The sequence below is a fragment of the Mesoplodon bidens genome (genome assembly GCF_964165515.1).
Source record: "Mesoplodon bidens genome assembly, chromosome: 19".
In the NCBI taxonomy this organism is placed as follows: Eukaryota; Metazoa; Chordata; class Mammalia; order Artiodactyla; family Ziphiidae; genus Mesoplodon; species Mesoplodon bidens.
Window position 1 is genome coordinate 53,230,411 of NC_138179.1, and position 21,043 is coordinate 53,251,453.

A 21,043-nucleotide genomic window follows, 5' to 3' on the forward strand; every position below is an offset into this window, starting at 1 on the left:
CTTATCTCTCCCCTTGCTAGGCACCCTGTTCTCTTGACCCTGTGTCTTTTCTTTCCCGCTTCATTCCCTTGTTTGTTTAGCTTTCTGAGAAAGGTTACAGAAGAGGGGAACTTGCACATCCTAGAATGCCTTTATTGTACCCTCACACTTGATTGATGGTTTGGCTGACTATAGAATTCTATATTAAAAATAATTTTCCTTCACAAGTTGCAGGCATCTTACATGGTCTTCTGGTTCTGATGTCACCGTTGAGAGGTCTGATGTGCTTATGCCCGATCTTTGTAGATGCCTGCTTTCCCCGCCTCTGGAAGCTTTCAGGGGTGTTCCCTTAACCCCAGCATTCTGAAAGTGCCTGTTTTGGCTCTTTCTCTCTCACTGCGCTGGACACTTGATGGACTATTTCAGCCCAGAGACTTATATTCACCAGTTCTGGAAAGTCTTCTTGTTTTATTGCTTTGATCATCTTTTCTCTACGTACTCTCTTCTTTCTACCAGACCCCTCAATTAGATGTCCATCTCGGGGATTGATTGATCCCCAAACTTTCTTCTCTCTTCTGTTTCTATCCCTTTGCATTTTTTGTTGTCTATTTGTTAGTTTGCTTGTAATTGTTGTTGTTGATCCCCTTTCTGGGAGATTTTCTCAACCTTATTTTCTTAATGTTACCGATTTTTTTCTACTATCATATTTTTCATTTCCAAGAGCTGCTGATTCTTTTCTGATCATTTCTTAAAAAAATAGTTTCCTATTGTTCTTGTGTCATGGATGTAATAGCTTCTCTCTCTAAGGATGTTTTTAGAATTTTAATATTTTTCCTGCATCATTTCTTCTCTTCCTCCCCTCCCTCCCTCCCTTCCTTCCTTCCTTTCTCTCTCTCTCTCTCTCTCTCTCTCTCTCTCTCTCTCTCTCTCTCTTTCTTTCTTTCTTTCCGTTTAATGCAGGGACAGTATACACAGGAGGGCCAGGTGTGGGCAGGGTGAAGGAAGAGAAGACGTTAGGAAAAGCTGCAGCAGGGAGCAGCTAAGACCTCTACACGTGAGCCTGAGCTGGCATGGCAGGGAGGGTGGGTCCCCACAGCAGCAAGAGCTGTGATGCCTCTGCAGGAGGGGTGCTGGACAGGGGCTGTACCAGTGGGGGTGGGAGACGGACCAGCGCCAGCCTGCAGCCTGGTGCGGAGGGAGCAAGGTAATACATTCTCTGAACTCTCTGTCTTTCTGCATCATTTCTGTGACTTATCTTTCCTTTTACCTCGTCCTCAGACATGGCTTGGCCCCATTACTGATCCTGTCTTTATTTAAAATGTTGATCTTTTGTTCATCATGGATTTTTCTGCATCAATTTAACTAATTTGATTTAAAAATATATGGCATGAAAATATTCTCTTGATGACTGAGTTTGTAGGTGCCACTTTTTAAACGTTTTTATTAAAAAAACTTTATCGGAGTATAGTTGATTTACAATGTTGTGTTAGTTTTAGGTGTACAACATAGGGATTCAGTTATACATATACCTATATTCATTCTTTTTCAGATTCGTTTCCTATATAGGTCATTACAGAATATTGAGTTGTATACAGTAGGTCCTTGTTGGTTATCTTTTTTTTTTTTTAGAAGAATCCTGTATTTTTATTAGCTTAGGTATATTTAGGTTTCTTTTGGCCCTAATAACTCCAAGTAACATTTGCCATGGCTATTTCTTGTTTTGTTTTGTTTTTTTGTGGTACGCGGGGCTCTCACTGTTGTGGCCTCCCCCGCCATGGAGCATAGGCTCCGGACGCGCAGGCTCAGCGGCCATGGCTCACGGGCCCAGCAGCTCCGTGGCATGTGGGGCCTTCCCCAACCCTGGTCCCCGGGTTTCTGTGGGTTTTCGTGGGTTTCCATGAACACAGCTGGCTTTCCCACCTCCGTCCTTGGCAGCCACTCCACACTCCTGACTCATCCCAGCCCACAGAGAGTGAGGAGCCCCAAGTCTTTTCCTCATGAACTGTTGCATCTCTCCCACCTTATTCTAAACAGAAGTGCCAGGATTTCTAATTATCCCAATAGTTTCATCTGGCCTGAGGCCGACTATCAACCAGCCTGCCAAGGAAGCCTTCTGGTTCCTAATCTGACATTCTGAACTCTCTTCCAGCTAAGGGAGAAGCCTGGTCTAGAAGTCTGATCCTCCAATCTCCTGGGCAGGGCTGGGGACACCCCTAGCGCAGTCAGGGTGGCCTCCTGCCAGGGTGGCCTTGCTTCTTCACGTGCACTCTTAAGGTGTGGCTACTGAGGAGGCCACAAAGCCCCCAGGATGGTGGAAGCCTTGTGGTCAAGTCCAGCCACGTGGTGCCTCAGAAAGCCTCAGCTTCCAGTGTTCAATTTGGCAACCGATTTTAAAATTGGTTTGAAATGTTACAGCTCAGAAGTTCCCACACCTAGAGAGCCATCAGGATCACATGGGGGGACTTTTAAAGAAACAGATTCCCAGGCTCCAGTGTTTCTCAACCAATCAGTCCAGGGTGGAGTCCGAAAGAAACAGATTCCCAGGCTCCAGTGTTTCTCAACCAATCAGTCCAGGGTGGAGTCCGAGAATTTGAGCTGTTTTTTAAGCTCTGGGGTCATTGAATCCATACTGGCTCTTTTTTTTTTTTTTTTTTTTTTTTTGGCGGTACGCGGGCCTCTCACTGTTGTGGCCTCTCCCGTTGCGGAGCACAGGCCCCGGACACGCAGGCTCAGCCGCCATGGCTCACGGGCCCAGCCGCTCCACGGCATGTGGGATCTTCCCGGACCGGGGCACGAACCCGCGTCCCCTGCATCGGCAGGCGGACTCTCAACCACTGCGCCACCAGGGAAGCCCTGGGTGTTCCTCTTTTGAAGGAACAAAGGAAGTAGGGATTTCTCCATCTCCAGAGGCCTTGAAAGACAGGGTTGTTGAAGAGAAGAGGTTGTGCCTGGGGTGAGTTGTTGGACTTAGTGACCTCAAAGGACCAAACTCTACTGACCCCCGGGTTCTCACACACATAAGAGAATGTCAGTGCTTATACATGCCATAGATGCCGGAAGATGTGTGCACACACTGCAACCCGGGGGGTCTCGTGCCAGAATCCTCAGAGGGGCCTGTGCTCCATTGCTACCCCGCCTTGAACCCATTAGGCCTTGCACTGAGCAGCACTCAATGGGGCATGGTGACGATCGCCCGCTTCAGCACAGCCAGACCTCCACACCACCTGGGCTGTGCGCTCACCCTCCCCTGGATGGTGGGTCCTCTTAGTCCCTGCAGGTGCCCCGGGAAGGGGCCCAGAGACAACTGCTTCTCCCGTGTCTCTGGTCAGCATGTCTGAGAGCTGGGGTCTCTCTGGCCGAAGGAAACCCGGTCTTGGCCGCAGAGGGCTGAGCAAGAGGGAAGTGGAAGGGAGGGGACATTTCAGCAAGTTTGATTTGGTCCGTTTCAGAAAGTTTTCTTGGCTTTCAACTGTTTATCCATATCACTGTCTAATCTATGCCAGCAGGAACCAGGCTTTAGTTCCCTCTGCTCTGGGGCCATTATCGAGGGGCTTAGGGCCTGGCAGGTGGGCTGCCATCCCCTTTGCCTGCCCCCCGCCCACCCCGGAGCCCCATCATCTTCCTTCTTTGTTCCTCAGTCCACCCTCCTGGCCCCAGCTTCCCTTCTGGCCCAGCTCCCTCACCTCAGCCCCTCTGCCCAGCCCCCAGCCCCGGCCTTCTCTGGCCCCGCCCCCTCTGACCATCTTCCCTTCTCGCCCCTCTGGCCCAACCCCATCTTCCTAGTCCCTTCTGCCCAGCACTTCCTGCCTGGCGACCTCGCCACCATGCTCCTTCCAACTCAGACCCTCTTGCTTTGGAGGCCTTGAGGCATCCAGGCTGCGCCCCCAGGATGAGCCGGCAGCTCCGCGGCCCCCGGTCAGAGCCATTTCCTGGGAGTTTATCCCCGCGCTCGCTCTACCACCGCATCCCTGTGGAAATAGGATTCCTGTCCGGACTCAAGCTTTCCGCAGATTTTTCCACCAAGACCAACCCTGAGGCCCTGAGGACACTGGAAATGTTGTGGGCGAGGGAGAGATTGGGGAGAGCCATAGTGCTCAGTCAGACATCCGGGAAGAACCACGATTTATTCTCCAAGAGGCTGACGGGGGACGTCTTCAAGCCTGGGGATTTCCAAATCCGAATGAAAGGTTTTCTTGGTTCTGTGGGTCATGTCTGGGTCACAGTTTGGGAGGAACCAAGTCTAAGAGCAGTCAGATTTGGAGGTTCCCCCTGTAGTAGAACAGGTTCACACCCTAATAGAAAATTCGGACTCCCCTCATCTTACCCCCGTCTTCCTCCTGGCCCAGCTTCCCTGAATTCCTCTCCTCTCTGGCCCAAGCAAAACCTCCCATCTCATCCAACCACCATGGCAGGCCCAGGAATGCTGAGGGACCACACAGTGGGATAGGGACTGCATCATCCAAGACAGCTGGGCAGCGAGAGGAACAAGTGAGTGCAATACGCTCCTGGTTTCCACACCCTCCCAAAGGAGGCAGTTCCCAAAAGGAGACCTTCAGAAGGGCCTAGGGGAGACGGGACAGACAGACTTGTAGCATCGACACATGAAGAGCCCCAAGCGCTGCTCATGGAAGAACCCAGCCATGGCAGTGCGGGCGCTGAGGGGAAAGGATGAGGTGACGAGTCTGTTAGGGGAAGGCTTCTGGGGGTTGGGGGTGAGATGGGTGGAGGGAAAGTCGTGAGCTGAGGTTTGAAGCGACAGACGGTGAGAGACTTTGTGAGAAGAATGGGTGTCCAGGGAGGTGGGAGGTGGAGTCCAGACATCCAGTCTTCAGCTCTGTGGAAAGAGACCCGCAGTCTTGGCCTTCCATCTGGCACGTACCAGCTGCTGACCTGGGGCTGGACGCTTAAACCCTCAGTTAATGAACCTGGCGTTTCAAGCCCCTACTAGCTTCAGATTTCCCAGATAGGGGAGGGTAGGTACTGATCTTTCTGGGTTGAGACTCAAGAGCAAAATGCGAGGCATGTGATGGGCTCTCGGACCCGGTGGTCTCCCTTGCCCGGCTCGGTAAGAGTGCCACAGCGCCCTCTGCTGGCTGCTCGGGCCCAGGCGGTCTGTCTCCCACGCAGGTCCCTTTGGTTGACCCTTTTCCTTTTCCTTCCACAGGCTGGTTGGTTGGTTGGTTTTCTTTCTTGTTGAGGTGAGATTCACGTAACAAAAAAGTAACCATTTTCAAGTGAAGTGCGTTTAATATACCCACAATGCTGTGCAACCATCACCGCTATCTAGGTCCAAACCATTTTCACCGCCTCAAAAGGAAATCTTGGACCTTTTAGGCGGCTGCACCCCGTCCCACACCCCCTTCAGTCCCTGGTTATCACCAATCTGTGTTCTATTTCTATGAATGTACCTGTTCTGGATAGTTCATCTATAAATGAAATATCATATATGATCTTTTGTGTCTGGTTTATTTCACCTGGTGTAATGTTTTCAAGGCTCATCCATTTTATGGCTGAATAATATTGTCCATTATATGGATATACCACAGCCTTGTTCGTCTATTCATTTGTTGATAGACATCTGAGTTTCTTCCTTTTGGTTCTTGTGAATAGTGCTCCTGTGAACACGTATACGTGTATGTGTTTGAGTACATATTTTCAGCTCTTTGGGGTATACCTAGGAGTGGAATTGCGGAGTCATAGGGTAATTCTATGTTTAACTCTGAGGAACGGCCAAACGGTTTTCCACAGTGACTGAAACATAGTACATTCCCACCAGCAATGTATGAGGGTTCCCATTTTGCCACATCCTAGCCAACACTTGTTATTTTCCTTTTTTTTTTTTTTTTTAAATTATAGCATCCTGGTGGATGTGAGCTGGTATCTCATTGTGGTTTTGCTTTGTAGTTTCCCTAATCACTAACGATGTTGAGCATCTTTTCGTGTGCTTGTCGGCCATTTGTATGTCTTCTTTGGAGAAATGTCTACTTAAGTCCTTTGCCCATTTAAAAAATTGGGCTGTTTGTCTTGGGAAAATTTCTTTCTTTCTTTCTTTTTTATAATTTTTTTCCCTTATTCTTTTGCCTGCATCGGGTCTTGGTTGCAGCACACGGGATCTTCCTTCGTTGAGGCATGCGGGATCTTCGTTGCGGCGCTTGGGCTTCTCCCTAGTTGTGGTGCGTGGGTTTAGTTGCCCCGTGGCATGTGGGATCTAGTTCCCGACCAGGAATTGAACCCGCATCCCCTGCACTGGAAGGTGGATTCTTTACCACTGGACCACCAGGGAAGTCCCGGGAAATTTTCTTTTGTTTCTTTTTTTTTTTTTTTTTTTTAATTTTTTGCCCACACCACACTGCTTGCAGGATCTTAGTTCCCCGACCAGGTGTCAAACACGTGCCTCCTTGCAGTGGAAGCATGGAGTCCTAACTACTAGACCGCCAGGGAATTCCCTTGTCTTGGGAAAATTTCTTAACCCCTCTGAGCTCATTTCTTCATTGTCAAATGGCGACGCTATATTGCCTAAGTGTACTTGCAAAGGTGTCATACAGTAATCTACATAAAGGCACCCAGGGTTGGAAATGATAAACATTAGCTGACTCTGAATTAGGCTCTGGTCAAGGTGACCAACCATCTCGGTTTTCCCAGGATGGTCCTGATTTTGGCACTGAACACCTCAGTCTCAGGTACATCGGGACAGTTGGTCATCTTACTCTGGTCCGAACATGGTAGATAGTGTGTATCTTTGCCATATCATCACTCTAAACCTCAGTTTCCTCATCTGTAAGGTGGGACTGAGAATGCCTCATAGAGTTGTTATAAAAATCGGTTGAGCTAATTGGTTGAAAAGTTAACCAGAAAGGTCTCGGGAAAAAGGGTAGTGCTTTTTCCCCCAGATCTTAGCTGGAAGTACAAAAATGGGACCCCAGCAACAAAAGAGGATTTCCTGGCCTTGAAGCCTCAGGGGCTACCCTTCATATCCTCACGACTCCTCAACGTATGGTGGGAGCTTGTTAGAAATGCAGGTCAGGCCCCTCAGACCTGCAGCATCAGGATCTAATTCCCAGGTGATTTGTATGCACATTAAAGTTTGAGAAGTTCTGCTTTATATCTGAGGCTTTGAAGCAGGGGCAATAATCCGGGATATGGAAAGTGTATCCAAACATTTATCACAGTAGTATTTAAAAATAAAAAATAGAGCATAAAAACTGGAAACTACCTAAGTGCCCAACAGTAAGGAAAAAGTTAATAAAATTGTGGGTTTTCTTCTGAGTAGATGGCCATGACGCCTTTACAAATGATGGTTAAAAGACCATGTTCAACATCAAAAACTGCTTCATATATCATGAAACATGACAGAAGCAGTCCACACAACTAACTGGATAGTCAGCAGGATTATAACCACGTGAAATTACATTCATATGAAGAAGACTAGAAGGAAATATGGCAGAACAGGACAAGGTGAGAGACGGGGGAGGCCTGGTTTTGTTTTTCCTTATTTCCTAGTTCTCTGTGGTTATATGATATATATTGATGCTATCAAAATCTCTGGTTGACTGATATCCTCCAAAAGCCCACATGTAGAATCAGTGTCAGGATAAGATGCTTCTTTCCTTTCCATGAAGCGTGAGGGGTATTAAAAAATGCTTTGTCTAGAAAGCCAGCTCACACCCTCTTTCCAAGCCTGGTCCAAATCCCCACTTCCAGGACCTTCTCAGGTCAGCATCACCCACCCTGACACCTCTTTACCCCAGGCCCTCAGCACCATGCAAATACCCCTTTGTCTAGGCTGGGTCGCTCCCTTCCCGGGTTAGTCCAGGGGACCTGTCTTCTGCACTTCTGTGATGACAAGTGTTCCAGGTGGTTTATTTCAGCCTGAGGCTTAGATACCTCCAGAGGGCAGGTGGCGGTCATCATGCGGATGCATGAGGTAAGGGAACTAAAGGAGCCCTCCCTGAGCGCTGGCCTCAGTCGGTGGCCTTATATTTCATCCACCCAACTACCCAGGAGGCAGGTGTTTCTAATACTATCTGGGAACAGAGAGGTGAAGTGCTTGCCCAAGATTGCACAGCTAGTGAGTGGCAGAGCCAGGACAAGGACCCAGGTCTTTCTGTCCTTGGAGTCCTCAGAAACAGAAGCGAGTGACGCGTTGGTCCAGACAGAGGGTGCTTCTTAACCAGCGCTCTTCAAGCTTTACTGTGCAAAATAATCCCCTGGGAAGCTTGTTCAAATACGGACTTTGATCCAGCAGGTTTCGGGTTGGGCCCCGGATTCTGCATGTCTACTGAGCTCCCAGGTGATGCTGACGCTGCTGGTCTCTGGGCCAGACTTTGAGTAGCAGGGATCTAGGAAACATTCCTATTGCCCTTGTAAAGCCTCCTAGAACGGTGGAGGCGGGGAATAGGATGCCCGTTCCCCCAGTAATCCCCTCAGCACGTCCTGGGTTGGATTCAGCTGCCATCCTAACCAGCATGGCTGGCCAGACCTCTCCAATAGGCCCTGCAGGATGCCCCTGGTTGCTTGCCCCAGCATTTCCACTTGCCAGTTGGCTGGCAGGTGATAGGCTGACGGTGACAGCTTAGCCAGAGTTCCTGTCCAGAAACGTCTTGAGCCCAGCCAAGGTAAATGCTGCCCTGCTGTCAGAAATGAAGTGCCTGGCAGGCTCCGGGCATGAATAATTGAGGCAGAAAAGACATTGTAACAGCAGGTGCTGAAGAGGGGGCTGGGGATGGTTTTGAGGAGGCAGCCGCCACAATCAAGACCTTTCCTGGAAAGGTCCAACAGAATCATCCTAATAGCTCCCACTTTTCAAACACCTACTGCGGACCAGGCACTGGGCTAAGAGCTTTATGTTGCTATGTTTTGTCTAATCCTTTCAAGAGCTCTGCAAGAAAGGTTACCGATGAGGGAACTGATGCTCAGAGAGAAGAGGGAGGTTTTGCACCAACTATTATGTAGTGGAGCTAGCTTTTGACCTTGGGTCTGCTAACTCCACAGCCCCTGCCCTTGATCCTAAAGCAGTGGTTTTCAAGTTGCACTCCACGGAACCCTAAGGGTTCCCAGAGGTGCTTCATGGGCTGCTGTAGGATGGAGGGTGGTGGGGAAGGAAGTAGCACAGCAGGCTGGGCTCCAGGCCCTTCTCTTTCCTTCCCCCAGAGTGGCCTTACTTTGATGTGATTTATGTATTGCGCCTCCATGGAAGTTTAATTGGAAGAAAGGATTTCATGGTCAAAAATGTTTGAAAGCCACATCATGCTGCCTACCAAAATGAATGTGGTTTATCGACTGGGGTTTCTTGCAGGCATTTCAAGGAAACATAGTTCCCTTTGGCGGACTTGCCAAATGGTCTGGCTCGTGCTAAGCTCCCTGACCCTCTGTAATCTCAGGTCACCCCATCTCAGCTTCTAGCCTCCAGTCCACAGTGCCTGGAGGGCTGCCCGCTGGGTTGTCAGGACTGCCCCACAGACAGCAGGTCAAATGAGGTGACATCTGTGAATTGGGTGAATTCCTCAGGCAAGTTCACTGCCAGGCACGGCCTCTAAATCCTTTTCAAGAGACCTAGCTATATGGAATATGTGAAGAAGGCTTCGGATCGACTGGGCTTGGGATACAGTTTCAGCTGTTGTAAAACAATGCCCAACTGACAAGGTACTTAGACATGAGGGAGGTTTATTCTTCTCTCACATGTAATAGTGTGAGCATAAGTAAGCAGGGGTTGATGTAGTGTCTCTATGGTGTTAGGGAGCCAGAGAAACAGTGGACAGAGGAAAAGTCACTGCCTTTGAGTGAGACTGACCTGGTTTCAGAGAGTTATGTGGGCCTCGGTTTCCCCACTTATAAAATGGGACTAATTTTAGCACTCATCTCCCAAGGTTGTCACGCACAACAGTCGCAGATCTGCAAAGGCCAACTTCCCTTCTCTTTCCTCCCATTTTCCCAAGCACCTCACAGCCCTGCCCCCCAACCCCTGAGGGCTTCATTCTTGGCTCTGCCCAGGAGTGACCCCAGCTCCAAGTTGTCCCCTCCTCTCTAAGCTGCAGTTTGGCCTCACCGATCACCATGGAGCCTCCCTAGGCCGGGGCTTGGAATAGACACCGCTCCAGGCTTCACTGTCCTGGGGATAATCAGAGTCACCCCGTGCCAGGAGAGGTGGACTGTTGGGGCCTGTTGGGGACCTGTGGCCAATTCTGCATGGCGCTGCCCCCTGAGGCAGTCCTCCCCCTGGCAGGCCAGCTGCACCTGGCACTTTTGAGGCCAGAGGCAGAGCCTCAGCCTCGCCCACCTGGCCTGAGCAGGGGACCCATAGGCACGGAGGCCCGTGCTCACCCGGGGATCTGCTGACATATTGGAGAGAGTGTGTGCCTGGGAGTTAGAGGCAGCAAGTCTTTTAGTTTCTGACTCTCCTTGAGAGAGAGTCCAAGGCTTTTTGTCAGTTAAGGGGTGCCATTGGAGGGCTCCTTGGGAACTCAAAGAATGAGACAGGCCTGTCCCAGGGTCCCCCAGCAGCACACAGCCTGGCTCCGCAGCGGAGCGGCACCGACTGGGGCGGTGGACCGTTTGTCCTTCATGGACCAAGGGCTCAGAGCAATGGGCTAAACGTCCCCAGTCACCCCACCCTTTGCCTCTTAGATGAGGCAGCCAGAGACGTGTTAACGTCTGTTTGGGCGTCACAACTGCAGAGCGTGGCTTCTGTGCAGGGACCCTCATTTCCAGCGCTTGGAGGTTTGGTGAACGCCCTGACCAGGCGAGTCCCAGGAATCAGGTGATGGAAACAGGACCCCTTTCCAAGCCTCCAAGCAGCAGTTTTAAACATAGGCCTCCTCTCAGGTTCCTAGGTGGGAGGTGTACTGACTCCCACTGTACCTGACAGTACCTGTTCCCCGTAAGCTGCTGTCCTGCTTTGTTTGGTAAATACCATCCCACCCTGGTCACTAGAATGCATGGTGGTAGCAATAAAACAAAGGATGAGAAGGCTTTCAACAAACTATGCTTTGAATGGTCCTGCTCTGAAACTATGAATGGTCCTTCATTTATTATCATTTAAACACCATAGGTAAAAGCTGACCTTACCTGTGGGGAAGTTATGGTCTTACAGGAAAGGCAAGTGTGGAGATAACAAATCTAAAAGTCAAGTCAAGGGATTTCCCTGGCTGTCCAGTGGTTAGGACTCTGTGCTTTCACTGCCGAGGGCCTGGGTTCAATCCCTGGTTGGGGAATTAAGATCCCACAAGCTGCACAGCACAGCCAAAAAAAAAAGTCAAGTCAGTCATCACAAGTGTACAACACACTGAGAGGGAGAAGCCTGAGGCTCAATGAGAGTGTAACGGGGGCATCAGGAAGGTGCTCCTGAAGAACTGACCACTGAGCTGAGGTCTGAAGGACAGAGAAGAGTCAGCTTCTGAACTGAATGAGAAAGAGGTTTGGAGATACAGGAAGTACCAAGGTCCTGAGACAGACAAGCGCTTGGTGATTTCAGGAACTGAGAGAAGCCCAACAGGGCTGGAGCACGGAGAGCAAGGGGGAAGGTAGAGGTGGTGGGTTGGGGCCAGACTACTATGCGTCAGGAAGAATTCATGTTTGCGTATAACAGAGTGCTGAATCCGAGGACTTAACAAGCATCCCTCCAGGGACCTAGGTTCTAACTCTCCACTCCACTAGCCTTAGGATGTGGCTCTTGTCCTTATGCCCACAAGATGGCTGTTGAAGCTGCAGTCATCACATCTGCATTCCAGGCAGGAATAAGGAGAAGGGCAAAGGCAAGAGAGACAAGCAGTCAAATTTGCTTGCTACAAAATCAGTGTGCTATTCATAAAAAAGCGGGGTAATGAATATTGGGTAAGCAGTGTCTAGAGTTTGCCCCACAGAGCCTTGTAGGTCATGGTGAGGAGCGTGGCCTTCAATCTGAGTACAGCTGGGAAGCCGCAGAACGTTCTAAACGTGGCGGTGGCGTGGAAGGGGAGACATTCAGTGTTGCCCCACTTGAGGCAGCGCAACACACACCTGTGTATTAGCCTCCCAGGGCTGCCATGACAACATATCACAAGCTTGGTGGCTTAAAACAATGGAAATTTAGTGTCTCACAGTTTTGGAGGCCAGAAGTCTGAATCAAGGTGTCAGCAAGGCCACGCTCACTCTGAAGGCTAGGGAAGAATCCTTCCTTGACTATTCCTAGTTTCTGGTGGCCCCTGGCAATCCTTGGTGTTTCATGGTTTGTAAATTGCATCACTCCAATCTCTGCCTCTATTGTCACATGGCCTTCTTCCCTGTGTCCCCTCTGTGTCTCTGTATCTAAATCTCCCTCTCCTTTCTTTTCTTTTTTTCCTTTTTTTTTTTTTTTTTTTTGCAGTGCGCGGGCCTCTCGCTGCTGTGGCCTCTCCCTTTGTGGAGCACAGGCTCCAGATGCACAGGCTCAACGGCCATGGCTCACGGGCCCAGCCGCTCTGCGGCACGTGGGATCTGCCCGGACCAGGGCACGAACCCGTGTCCCCTGCATTGGCAGGCGGACTCTCAACCACTGCGCCACCAGGGAAGCCCCCCTCCTTTCTTTTATTAGGACACCTGTAGTTGGATTTAGGGCCCACCCTAATCCAGTATGACCTCATCTTAATTACATTTGCAAAGACTCTCTTTCCATATGAGGTCACATTCAAGGTAGGGGGTGAGGACTTGAACATAGCTTTATGCAGGACACAGTTAAACCTTCTGTGCGTTCAAAAGGACTAGAGTGCCACCTAGACGCTACTTTGCTCTGTTGGTCACTCATGTCCCCCTCCCCGACTGGTCATAGTAAGACAGCCTAGGAATTAGAGAGGCAGGTTTACTTCCAAAATTTTGACTGTGCCAGGCACCGGTCCCTCTTTCTTCTCCTATAAAAGGGCAAAAGGAAGGTTCTGGACTCCCAGAACAGGCCTCGCCTCACCTTGGCAAACACTACTCAGGCATCAAGGATTCAGGGACCTTGAGCCATGGGTGCAGAGGTGATCTTGACTGTCCCTATGTGTCAGGGGCTCAGAGTTGGGGGTTGGGGGTGGCGGTGGGGGTAGACATTTAAATGACGGGCTGAACAGCATCTAAACTTGGTTTCCTTTCTTCAGGCAAAATTTTAGGCTGACGGATGCCCTTTAATAAACCACTCCTTTGTTGGAGCTAGCGGAGAGAAGAGTTGAGCTGTAGCCATGGCTGTGGCAAGTGGTTGCAGCTGAACCTAAACTGGCTTCAGCGCTGGAGTCCTGCAGACTGTCAGATGCACAGTGTTGGTCAGGGCCCCCTGTTGTTTTTGCTTTGAGGTGGAATAAAAACCGCTCACCATGTGACTCCCAGAAGCAGGCTGGGGGCCTTCAGACTCCTCTTGGGCATCTTTGTTCACATGTCGTTGCATGTGAGTTTGTGTGCAAGGGGCTTTGTTTCTTGGCCGGTGATTTTTCTTTTTTAATTGAAGTACAGTTGATTTACAATGTTGTGTTAATTTCTGCTGTGCAGCAAAGTGATTCAGTTATACATATATGTACATTCTTTTTTATATTCTTTTCCATTACGGTTTATCTCAGGATATTGAATAGAGTTTCCTGTGCTATACAGTAGGACCTTGTTGTTTATCCATTCTATATATAATAGTTTGTATCTGCTAATCACAAACTCTCAGTGCAGCCCTCCCACACCTCCCCTCCCCCTTGGCAACCACAAGTCTGTTCTCTGTGTCTGTGCATCTGTTTCTGTTTTGTAGACAGGTTCATTTGTGTCATATTTTAGATTCCATATATTAGTGATATCATATGGTATTTGTCTTTCTCTTTTTTAAAAATATATTTATTTATTTTTGGCTGCGTTGGGTCTTCACTGCTGCACGCTGGTTTTCTCTAGTTGCGACAAGCGGGGACTACTCTTCGTTGCGGTGCGCGGGCTTCTCATTGCGGTGGCTTCCCTTGTTGCAGAGCACAGACTCTAGGTGCGCAGGCTTCAGTAGTTGTGGCTCGCGGGCTTTGTTGCTCCATGTCATGTGGGATCTTCCCGGACCAGGGCTCGAACCTGTGTCCCCTGCATTGGCAGGCAGATTTTTAACCACAGTGCCACCAGGGAAGCCCTGTCTTTCTCTTTCTGACTTACTTCACTTGGTATGATAATCTTTAGTTGTATCCATGTTGCTGCAAATGGCATTATTTCATGCTTTTTTATGGCTGAGTAGTATTCCATTGTATATATGTACCACATCTTTATCCATTCATCTGTAGATGGACATTTAGGTTGTTTCCATGTCTTGGCTATTGTGAATAGTGCTGCTATGAACATAAGGGTGCATGTATCTTTTTGAAGTATAGTTTCATCTGGAAATATGCCCAGGAATGGGATTGCTGGATCATATGGTAATTCTGTTTTTAGTTTTCTAAGGGACCTCCATACTGTTTTCCATAGTGGTGGCAGGTAATTTTTTTGGTTGGTTTTTTTTTTTTTTTTTGGTCAAGGTGGGGACCCCAGCAGAGATGGATGGAGATAGGAGAGTTGGAGACCCAGGGAGAAAAGACGTGGCATCTGGTCTCTTGCGGGGTGGGGGAGAAGCTGAAGGTGAAGGGGCTGCGTTCCCGAGGGAAGCTGTGAGCTCAGGGCATAAGCACGGCTGCCCCAGTGCCCACGGGCAAACTGGGGGTCAGCGGTTCCTCCTCTGGGCATCTCCTGGGACCCCAGGGTAAATGACTGTGACGGCAATGGGAGGCAGCATCCTTGGCATGGGCACCCCAGAGGTGGTGGCATCAGGGTGACCCCCTCAGGTGGCTTCATGAGTAAAATCAGAAAGCCAGCAAGCATGGGCCCATGTGACTCTCACAAACTGTACCCATGAGTCAGCCCTTGAGGACTCCTGTGGACGGTGGAGGTCCTCACTGGGCACGTTGGGGGAGAAGATCCATAGGAAGGTGGTGTTTAAGCTGTGCATTGAAGAAGTAGGAATCTGCCAGGGGGAGAAAGTAAGGTCATTCTAGGCAGGAGGACCAGCGTGTGCAAAGGCATGAGTGACCACTGGTGGCCTCAGACTGTCGGGGAATCAGTCTGGTGAGTAGGTGCACAGGATGCACAGGCGAAGGAGAGAGGGAGAGAGAAGTGAAGCTAGAGAGAAGGTGGGGCTGGCTCACGGTGAGACCTCGTATGTGAGGCTGCCGTTTGGATTTTGTCTCGAGGGCAGTGGGAGCCCCCGATGGCTTGCGAGCAGAGGGCTGTGGCCTCGGATGTGTTTTAGATTTGTTTGACGTCTGTGCTAAGGATGGGTGGAGGGGCCGGCCGTCTAGAGGCTGGAGGGGAGGAACCAGGCAGTGGCAGTGGGAAATCTACCCCCAACCCCATGTTTCTCCTGCTCATCTTCCCCCAGCCCTGCCCCGATCCCAGGTCCCCAGAGTGTGTCACTTGTCAGAAGAGCAGAGTCTGTCTCCAGGTGGGTGGAGCAAGCAGGCATCCCTCGGCCCTGCTCATGCTGGGCCCAGGGCAAGGGCTGGCTGGGCAGCTGGCGGCTTGGCAGGGAGAACATGGTCAGCTCTGCTGTGTCTGCGGCCACTGCTGCCCGACAGCCTGATTAATGACCCGCGACGCCCAGGGCTCTGCACGAGCTAGCGGCTCCATGTCTGTGGCAGCGGCCGAGTGGACCTGCCGGTTCTGCCTCTTCTCCTCCTACGGCTGGTGGCTGGTGCTCCCGGACGGGCTGAAATGCTTTGACATTGCCGCCTCCCTGGGCTCTTCCACGCTTTCTGCTGCCCATGTCCAGCCTCCTTTAAATCCTGTCCCTATATGCTCCTGTACAGGAGAGGCTTTACAGAGTTAACCCCCAGCCCTCTGGGTTCTAGCTTGTTCTTTTATTTTGTCCCCATCAGGCACATAGTAAAGCTTAAAAATATGTCTTCGGGCTTCCCTGGTGGCGCAGTGGTTGAGAGTCCGCCTGCCAATGCAGGGGACACGGGTTCGTGCCCCGGTCCGGGAAGATCCCACATGCCGCGGAGCGGCTGGGCCCGTGAGCCGTGGCCGCTGAGCCTGCGCGTCCGGAGCCTGTGCTCCGCAACGGGAGAGGCCACAGCGGTGAGAGGCCCGCGTACCGCAAAAAAAAAAAAAAAAAAAAATGTCTTGAAGGCATCGTTGCTGCTTCTCTCCCGTCTCTCAACCCTTTAGTAACTAATATGGACCCTGTCTTATCTCTCTGCTGGAGGGTCTGTGTCTGTGTATTCTGTTTGTATAAGTCCCACCTGCTCCATCAGACTAGCAGTGCCCCAAGATCAAGGGTGTGCCTTCATCTTTAGACTGGTGGCTTCTGAATCCAGTTTTTTCTTCTCCCCTAAACTGGGTACTCCCCAGGGAAGGGGGCTATGTCTCCCCCTCAGTCTGGGAGCTTCCTGAAGACAAGGGCTCTGTTTGGGGCTGCCTTGCCTGATGCTCCCTCACCTCCCAAGTTGAGCTGTGCCTTGGGTGTGCTCTGCGGGGGACTCAGGGGCTGTAGGAAAAGCCTCCTGGCCTGTCTTGGGGATGGCAGGGTGGAGCATGGCTACAGCAGGTATGGATTTAGCTGGAGCCAGAGCTGTTGGGGGCATGGCTAGGGAGCAGGTACTGAACTCTCCGGGGCCAAAGGGCTCCCAGGCCTAAACCAGCTCTGGGCCACGGTCTGGCCCCCTGGGAGGGCCATGAATTCTTGTATCCAGACTCTGTGGTTCTTGGCATCCTGATTCCTCATGCCTCCTGTGGGCTCTGTCTTGGATAACGACAGGAGGACAACCACAGCTACTATGTGTCCCGTCTCTATGGTCCCAGCGAGCCCCGCAGCCGGGAGTTGTGGGTGGACGTGGCCAAGGCCAACCAGAGCCAAGTGAAAGTTCACCGAATCCTCTCCAACACCCACCGGCAGGCTTCGGTGAGTGCCCCAGTCCCCGGCAGCGCTGCCCTGGGCTGGGAGGCTGGGGGCCAGCCCACCACACCTGGTCAGTGGGCTTGGCTTGTGGCCTGAGGTCTGTGGTCTGGGAAGTGCCTTCCAGGGGACCCTGGGGGGCTTTGCCAGAGTTGGAGTGCCCTCCTGTGGTACTGCCCTGGACACGCCTGTGCCCCCCCACCCCCCAATCCCATCCAGATAAGCATGGGGCAATGTGGATGCCCAGCCCTCTGGCCTGCAGGTTGGCCCATGCTGACTCTCTCCCATCCCCTGCAGAGAGTGGTCTTGTCCTTTGATTTCCCTTTCTACGGGCATCCTCTGCGGCAGATCACCATAGCAACCGGAGGTAAGGCCTTGTCTGTGGGACTGGGAGAGGGTGTGGAGATTTCAGCCAGAACTTGGGACCTATCTGGGAAGGTTCCCTGGAGACAGGGTTTTTACAGATGGACTGGGGAGGGTCCCACATGTGGCTCTCTTGGGACCCCACTCTCAGGAGAGAGGTCATCAGTGTTTCAGCCCAGCTTCCTCACATCAACTGACTTGCTTGTGTGTGTGTGTATGTCTGTGTGTGTGTGTTTTTCTCTCCCTCTGGGTCTGTGCAGGCCACTGTGGGCAGTCCCTTGGCCCCTGTGCTTCTGGGTCTGTAAATGAGAGGGAGGAGACTTCATTGAGAGCCTGCTTCTTGGGACCAGGCTTCCAGTTGATATGAGGAGCCTGTCTTTGATTCCTGTGCACTGTCCAAGGGACAGAGAGAGGTGGGAGGGGCAGAGAGAACCTTCTGGTCTGGGGCCCTTTAGCTCCATACATGCCAGACCCATGCCCACTACGTGAGGCTGGTGGACAGAGGTCCAAGACTCACTTCCAGCCCCGTCTACACTGCTCTTTCCTGCACGAGGAAGCAACCCCTCTGGGCCGTCTCTGATGATTTGTCTACACTTCTTCCCACCCCAGGCTTCATCTTCATGGGTGATGTGGTCCATCGGATGCTCACGGCTACTCAGTATGTGGCTCCTCTGATGGCCAACTTCAACCCTGGCCGCTCCGACAACTCCACAGTTGCTTACTTTGACAATGGTGAGATCAGAGCTCAGAGTTTAAGTCACCCAGCTCCAGGGCTCCCTTGGCCCAGCCCCTTTAGAGGAGCCCAAGTCCCAGAGAGGGCAGGGGACTTGCCCACAATCACACAGCAAGACTGCCACCCTACCTTTCTGTGTTCATTTTCCTCACCTGTAAGATGCGGACAAAAATGCCTGCTACCCGATGAGATAATGAAATGAAAGCGCTTGGGTCTTAGTAGAGGTGAAATAAATATCAGAGACCTTTACTGTTTCTTATTCTCACCAGGTTGTCCCTTGAACACCTACCTTCCACCCCGGGAGAACAGATGTTTCCCCTATTTCTCCTCCTTTTCATCTCAAGGGGTCAGGATAGGCAAGAAGGAAGGGGCGTGCTTGGGGTTGGAGATGGTCAGTCACGTACCTGGTTGGGGGTGGGGAAGCTGCAGAAGGGTTTTCTGGTTCCTCTTCAGCTTGGAAGTCAGGCTGTTTGTGGGCTGCCCAGCTCCTGCCTCCTGCCCCATCATCCCTAAGGAAGCCAAGCTGTGGCCCATCCCCACTGGCCACCGTTGCCGCAGGCCCTGCTGCCCTCGCTGTCTCCCTGTCCAGCCAGGTCTCTGCTCTCCTCACCAGGGACAGTCTTTGTTGTTCAGTGGGACCACGTCTACCTCCAGGACCGGGAGGACAGGGGCAGCTTCACCTTCCAGGCAGCTCTGCACCAAGATGGCCGCATCGTATTCAGCTACAAAGAAGTGAGTGGGCCCAGCTGCAGAGACGGCCTTGCTTTCATTCGGCAACTATCTGTCGAGATCTTCCAATGTGCCAGACATAGGGGGGCGTGCCGGGGATACAGCAGTTAATAAGATGGCTGACGGCCCTACCTTTGTGGAGCTGAGAGTCTGGCTGGAGGGATAGATGTTAATTGAGGGGACAAGTATAGAATTGCCACTGTGACAAGTGCTCCTAAATGGAGATGCCAGGAAAGCCTTTCACGGGGCTCTTTACCTGAACAGGGGTCAGGGAAGGCTCTCCCGAGGAAAAGAACTGAAATCTGCAGAACGCGTAGGAGCTAAGGAAGCAAAGAAATGAAGTGTGCTCCAGGAGCGAGAAAACACATGCAAAGGCTCTGTGGCAGGACAGAGCATGGCCGGTACAAAGCTCTGCAAGAAGGCAGCCTGGCCGGAGGGGAGAGAGTGAGGGCAAGAAGCGGGGCGCAGGGGGACAACCGGATTTGCCTTTGAAAAGGACGCTCTGGTTCCAGAGTGGAGAGTCGAGGGCTGGGGCTCAGAGGGGATGCTGGGAGATGATGTGGGAGAGAGGTGATGCCAGCTTGGGGTAGGGAGGGGGCGATGGAGAGACCTGGATGGATTTGAGAGCCAGTGAGCAAGCTGATTAACAGGGCTGGAGATGTATTAGACGGAGGAGGAGGGAAATGAAGTGGGGTGCGAACTGAGGGTGACTCCCAGGTCTCCGGCCTGCATGGAGGTACCATTCACAAAGAGGGAGAAAAGAAAAAGGAAATGTGTTTGGAGATAGTGTGGGGAAGACTTGGAATTTGGATGGGGCCCCGCTGGGTGTGAGATGTCCGCGTCCTCCAAGAGGCAAGGCCCAGCAGGCAGGTGATGGGTCTGGAGCTCGGAGGGGAAGTCTAGGCTGGCCCAAGAGCGTTTGGGGGATAGACAGAGCCTCTTGTTCCCGCTGCAGATCCCTATGCCCGTCCTGGAAATCAGCTCGTCCCAGCACCCCGTCAAAGCAGGCCTGTCAGATGCCTTCATGATTCTCAATCCATCCCCGGACGTACCAGGTGAGTCCCCAGGGATCCACAGAGATCCCTGGATGGGGCTGGACTCAGCTCAGATTGAGCCAGGCTGGCAGGGGCAGTGGCAGTGGCAGGGAGTGGAGGGGTGGTGGAGAGTTGAGTGGGAACTGAGGGGAGAAAAGGAGCAGGATGAGTTCCGGCTTTTCTTCCTTCAAGCAGAGGAACCGGTTTTTCCAATAAAATCTCCAGGGAGAGGCACTGCTCTGGCAGCAGAGGGGGAGGGGAGCCAGGGCCCTTCCACTCAGCACACCCTCTATTTAGAAAATCTCCAAAGACACCAAATTCGGGTTTATGAGTCCTCCCAGAACACAACCATAATTGCTTCCCCACCCCCAGATGATAGAAGGAGCCTCCCAGGGGGTTTCAGGAGACAGGAAAATTAGGTTTCTCTCCTGTCCCTGATCCCATCTTCCAATTCCCCTTCCTGGAGGCAACCAGGGCTACCAGGGTATTTCTAGGGCTACAAGCCTTCAGGTAAGTATACGTACGTATAGTTAACACCAATGATGTCATATGATGTCCTCTGTTCTGCTCCTGAACAAAGTATATCTGGCCCAACATTCTGTATCAGCACACGTCTCATTCTTCCTAATGGCTGTGTGATGGCCCATTGTGTGGACGTACCTTAACTGAACCAGTCCCCTGTGCACAGACTTGTCAGTTGTTTCAATCTTTCACTACAACAAATAATACTGCAGTGAATATTCTTGCAAATAGGTGCTTTTATGCCCTTGTGTGAGTATTTCCATAAGATTAATTCCCACCACTTCACTTGCCCCTCCACTGTCCCCGCCCTGAACTCCCAGTGCTCTAGCGAGTGGCTCAGACCCTGCTGCGTTGCTGCAGTCAGCATCTGCTCTGATTGGTCAACGCCTGTACTGAGTTGGTTACTAAACAGTTTCAGTATTACCCTGATTGTATTAGTTAGCTACCACTGCATAACAAATTATGCCAAAACTTAGAGGCTTAAAACAACAAACTCATTATCTCGGGGTTTCTGTGGATCAGGAAGCAAAGCATGACTTAACTGGGTCCTCTGGTTCAGAGTCTTTCACGGGCTGTTCTCAAGGTGTTTCCCAGGGTTACCTCAGTGACTGCTGGGGGGAGATCCATTTTTAAGAGCTTTCATGTGGTTGTGGCAAGATTCAGTGTCCCCCCCTCAGTTCCTGCCACATGGACCTCCACATAGGACAGCTCACAACGTGGCAGCTGGCTTCCATCAGAGCAGGCAAGGAAGACAGCGGAAGAGTGTGAGCAAGATGGAAGCCAGAGTCTTTTTGTAACCTCATCTTAGAAGTGTGGTCC

At 51.4% G+C, this 21,043-nt stretch overlaps 1 protein-coding gene across 1 annotated transcript in view; it reads left to right on the top strand.

Moving 5' to 3' along the window:
* The window catches only part of PLXDC1 (plexin domain containing 1), a gene marked incomplete at both ends in the record, with an annotated part of 58,505 nt that overhangs the window by 10,248 nt on the left and 27,214 nt on the right, over positions 1-21,043 (top strand). Inside the window, 5 exons of the mRNA XM_081219199.1 lie at positions 16,706-16,849; positions 17,141-17,210; positions 17,816-17,938; positions 18,553-18,671; positions 19,624-19,723. Of these exons, the coding sequence (XP_081075325.1) occupies positions 16,706-16,849; positions 17,141-17,210; positions 17,816-17,938; positions 18,553-18,671; positions 19,624-19,723 (556 nt within the window). The remainder of the gene's footprint in view (positions 1-16,705; positions 16,850-17,140; positions 17,211-17,815; positions 17,939-18,552; positions 18,672-19,623; positions 19,724-21,043) is intronic.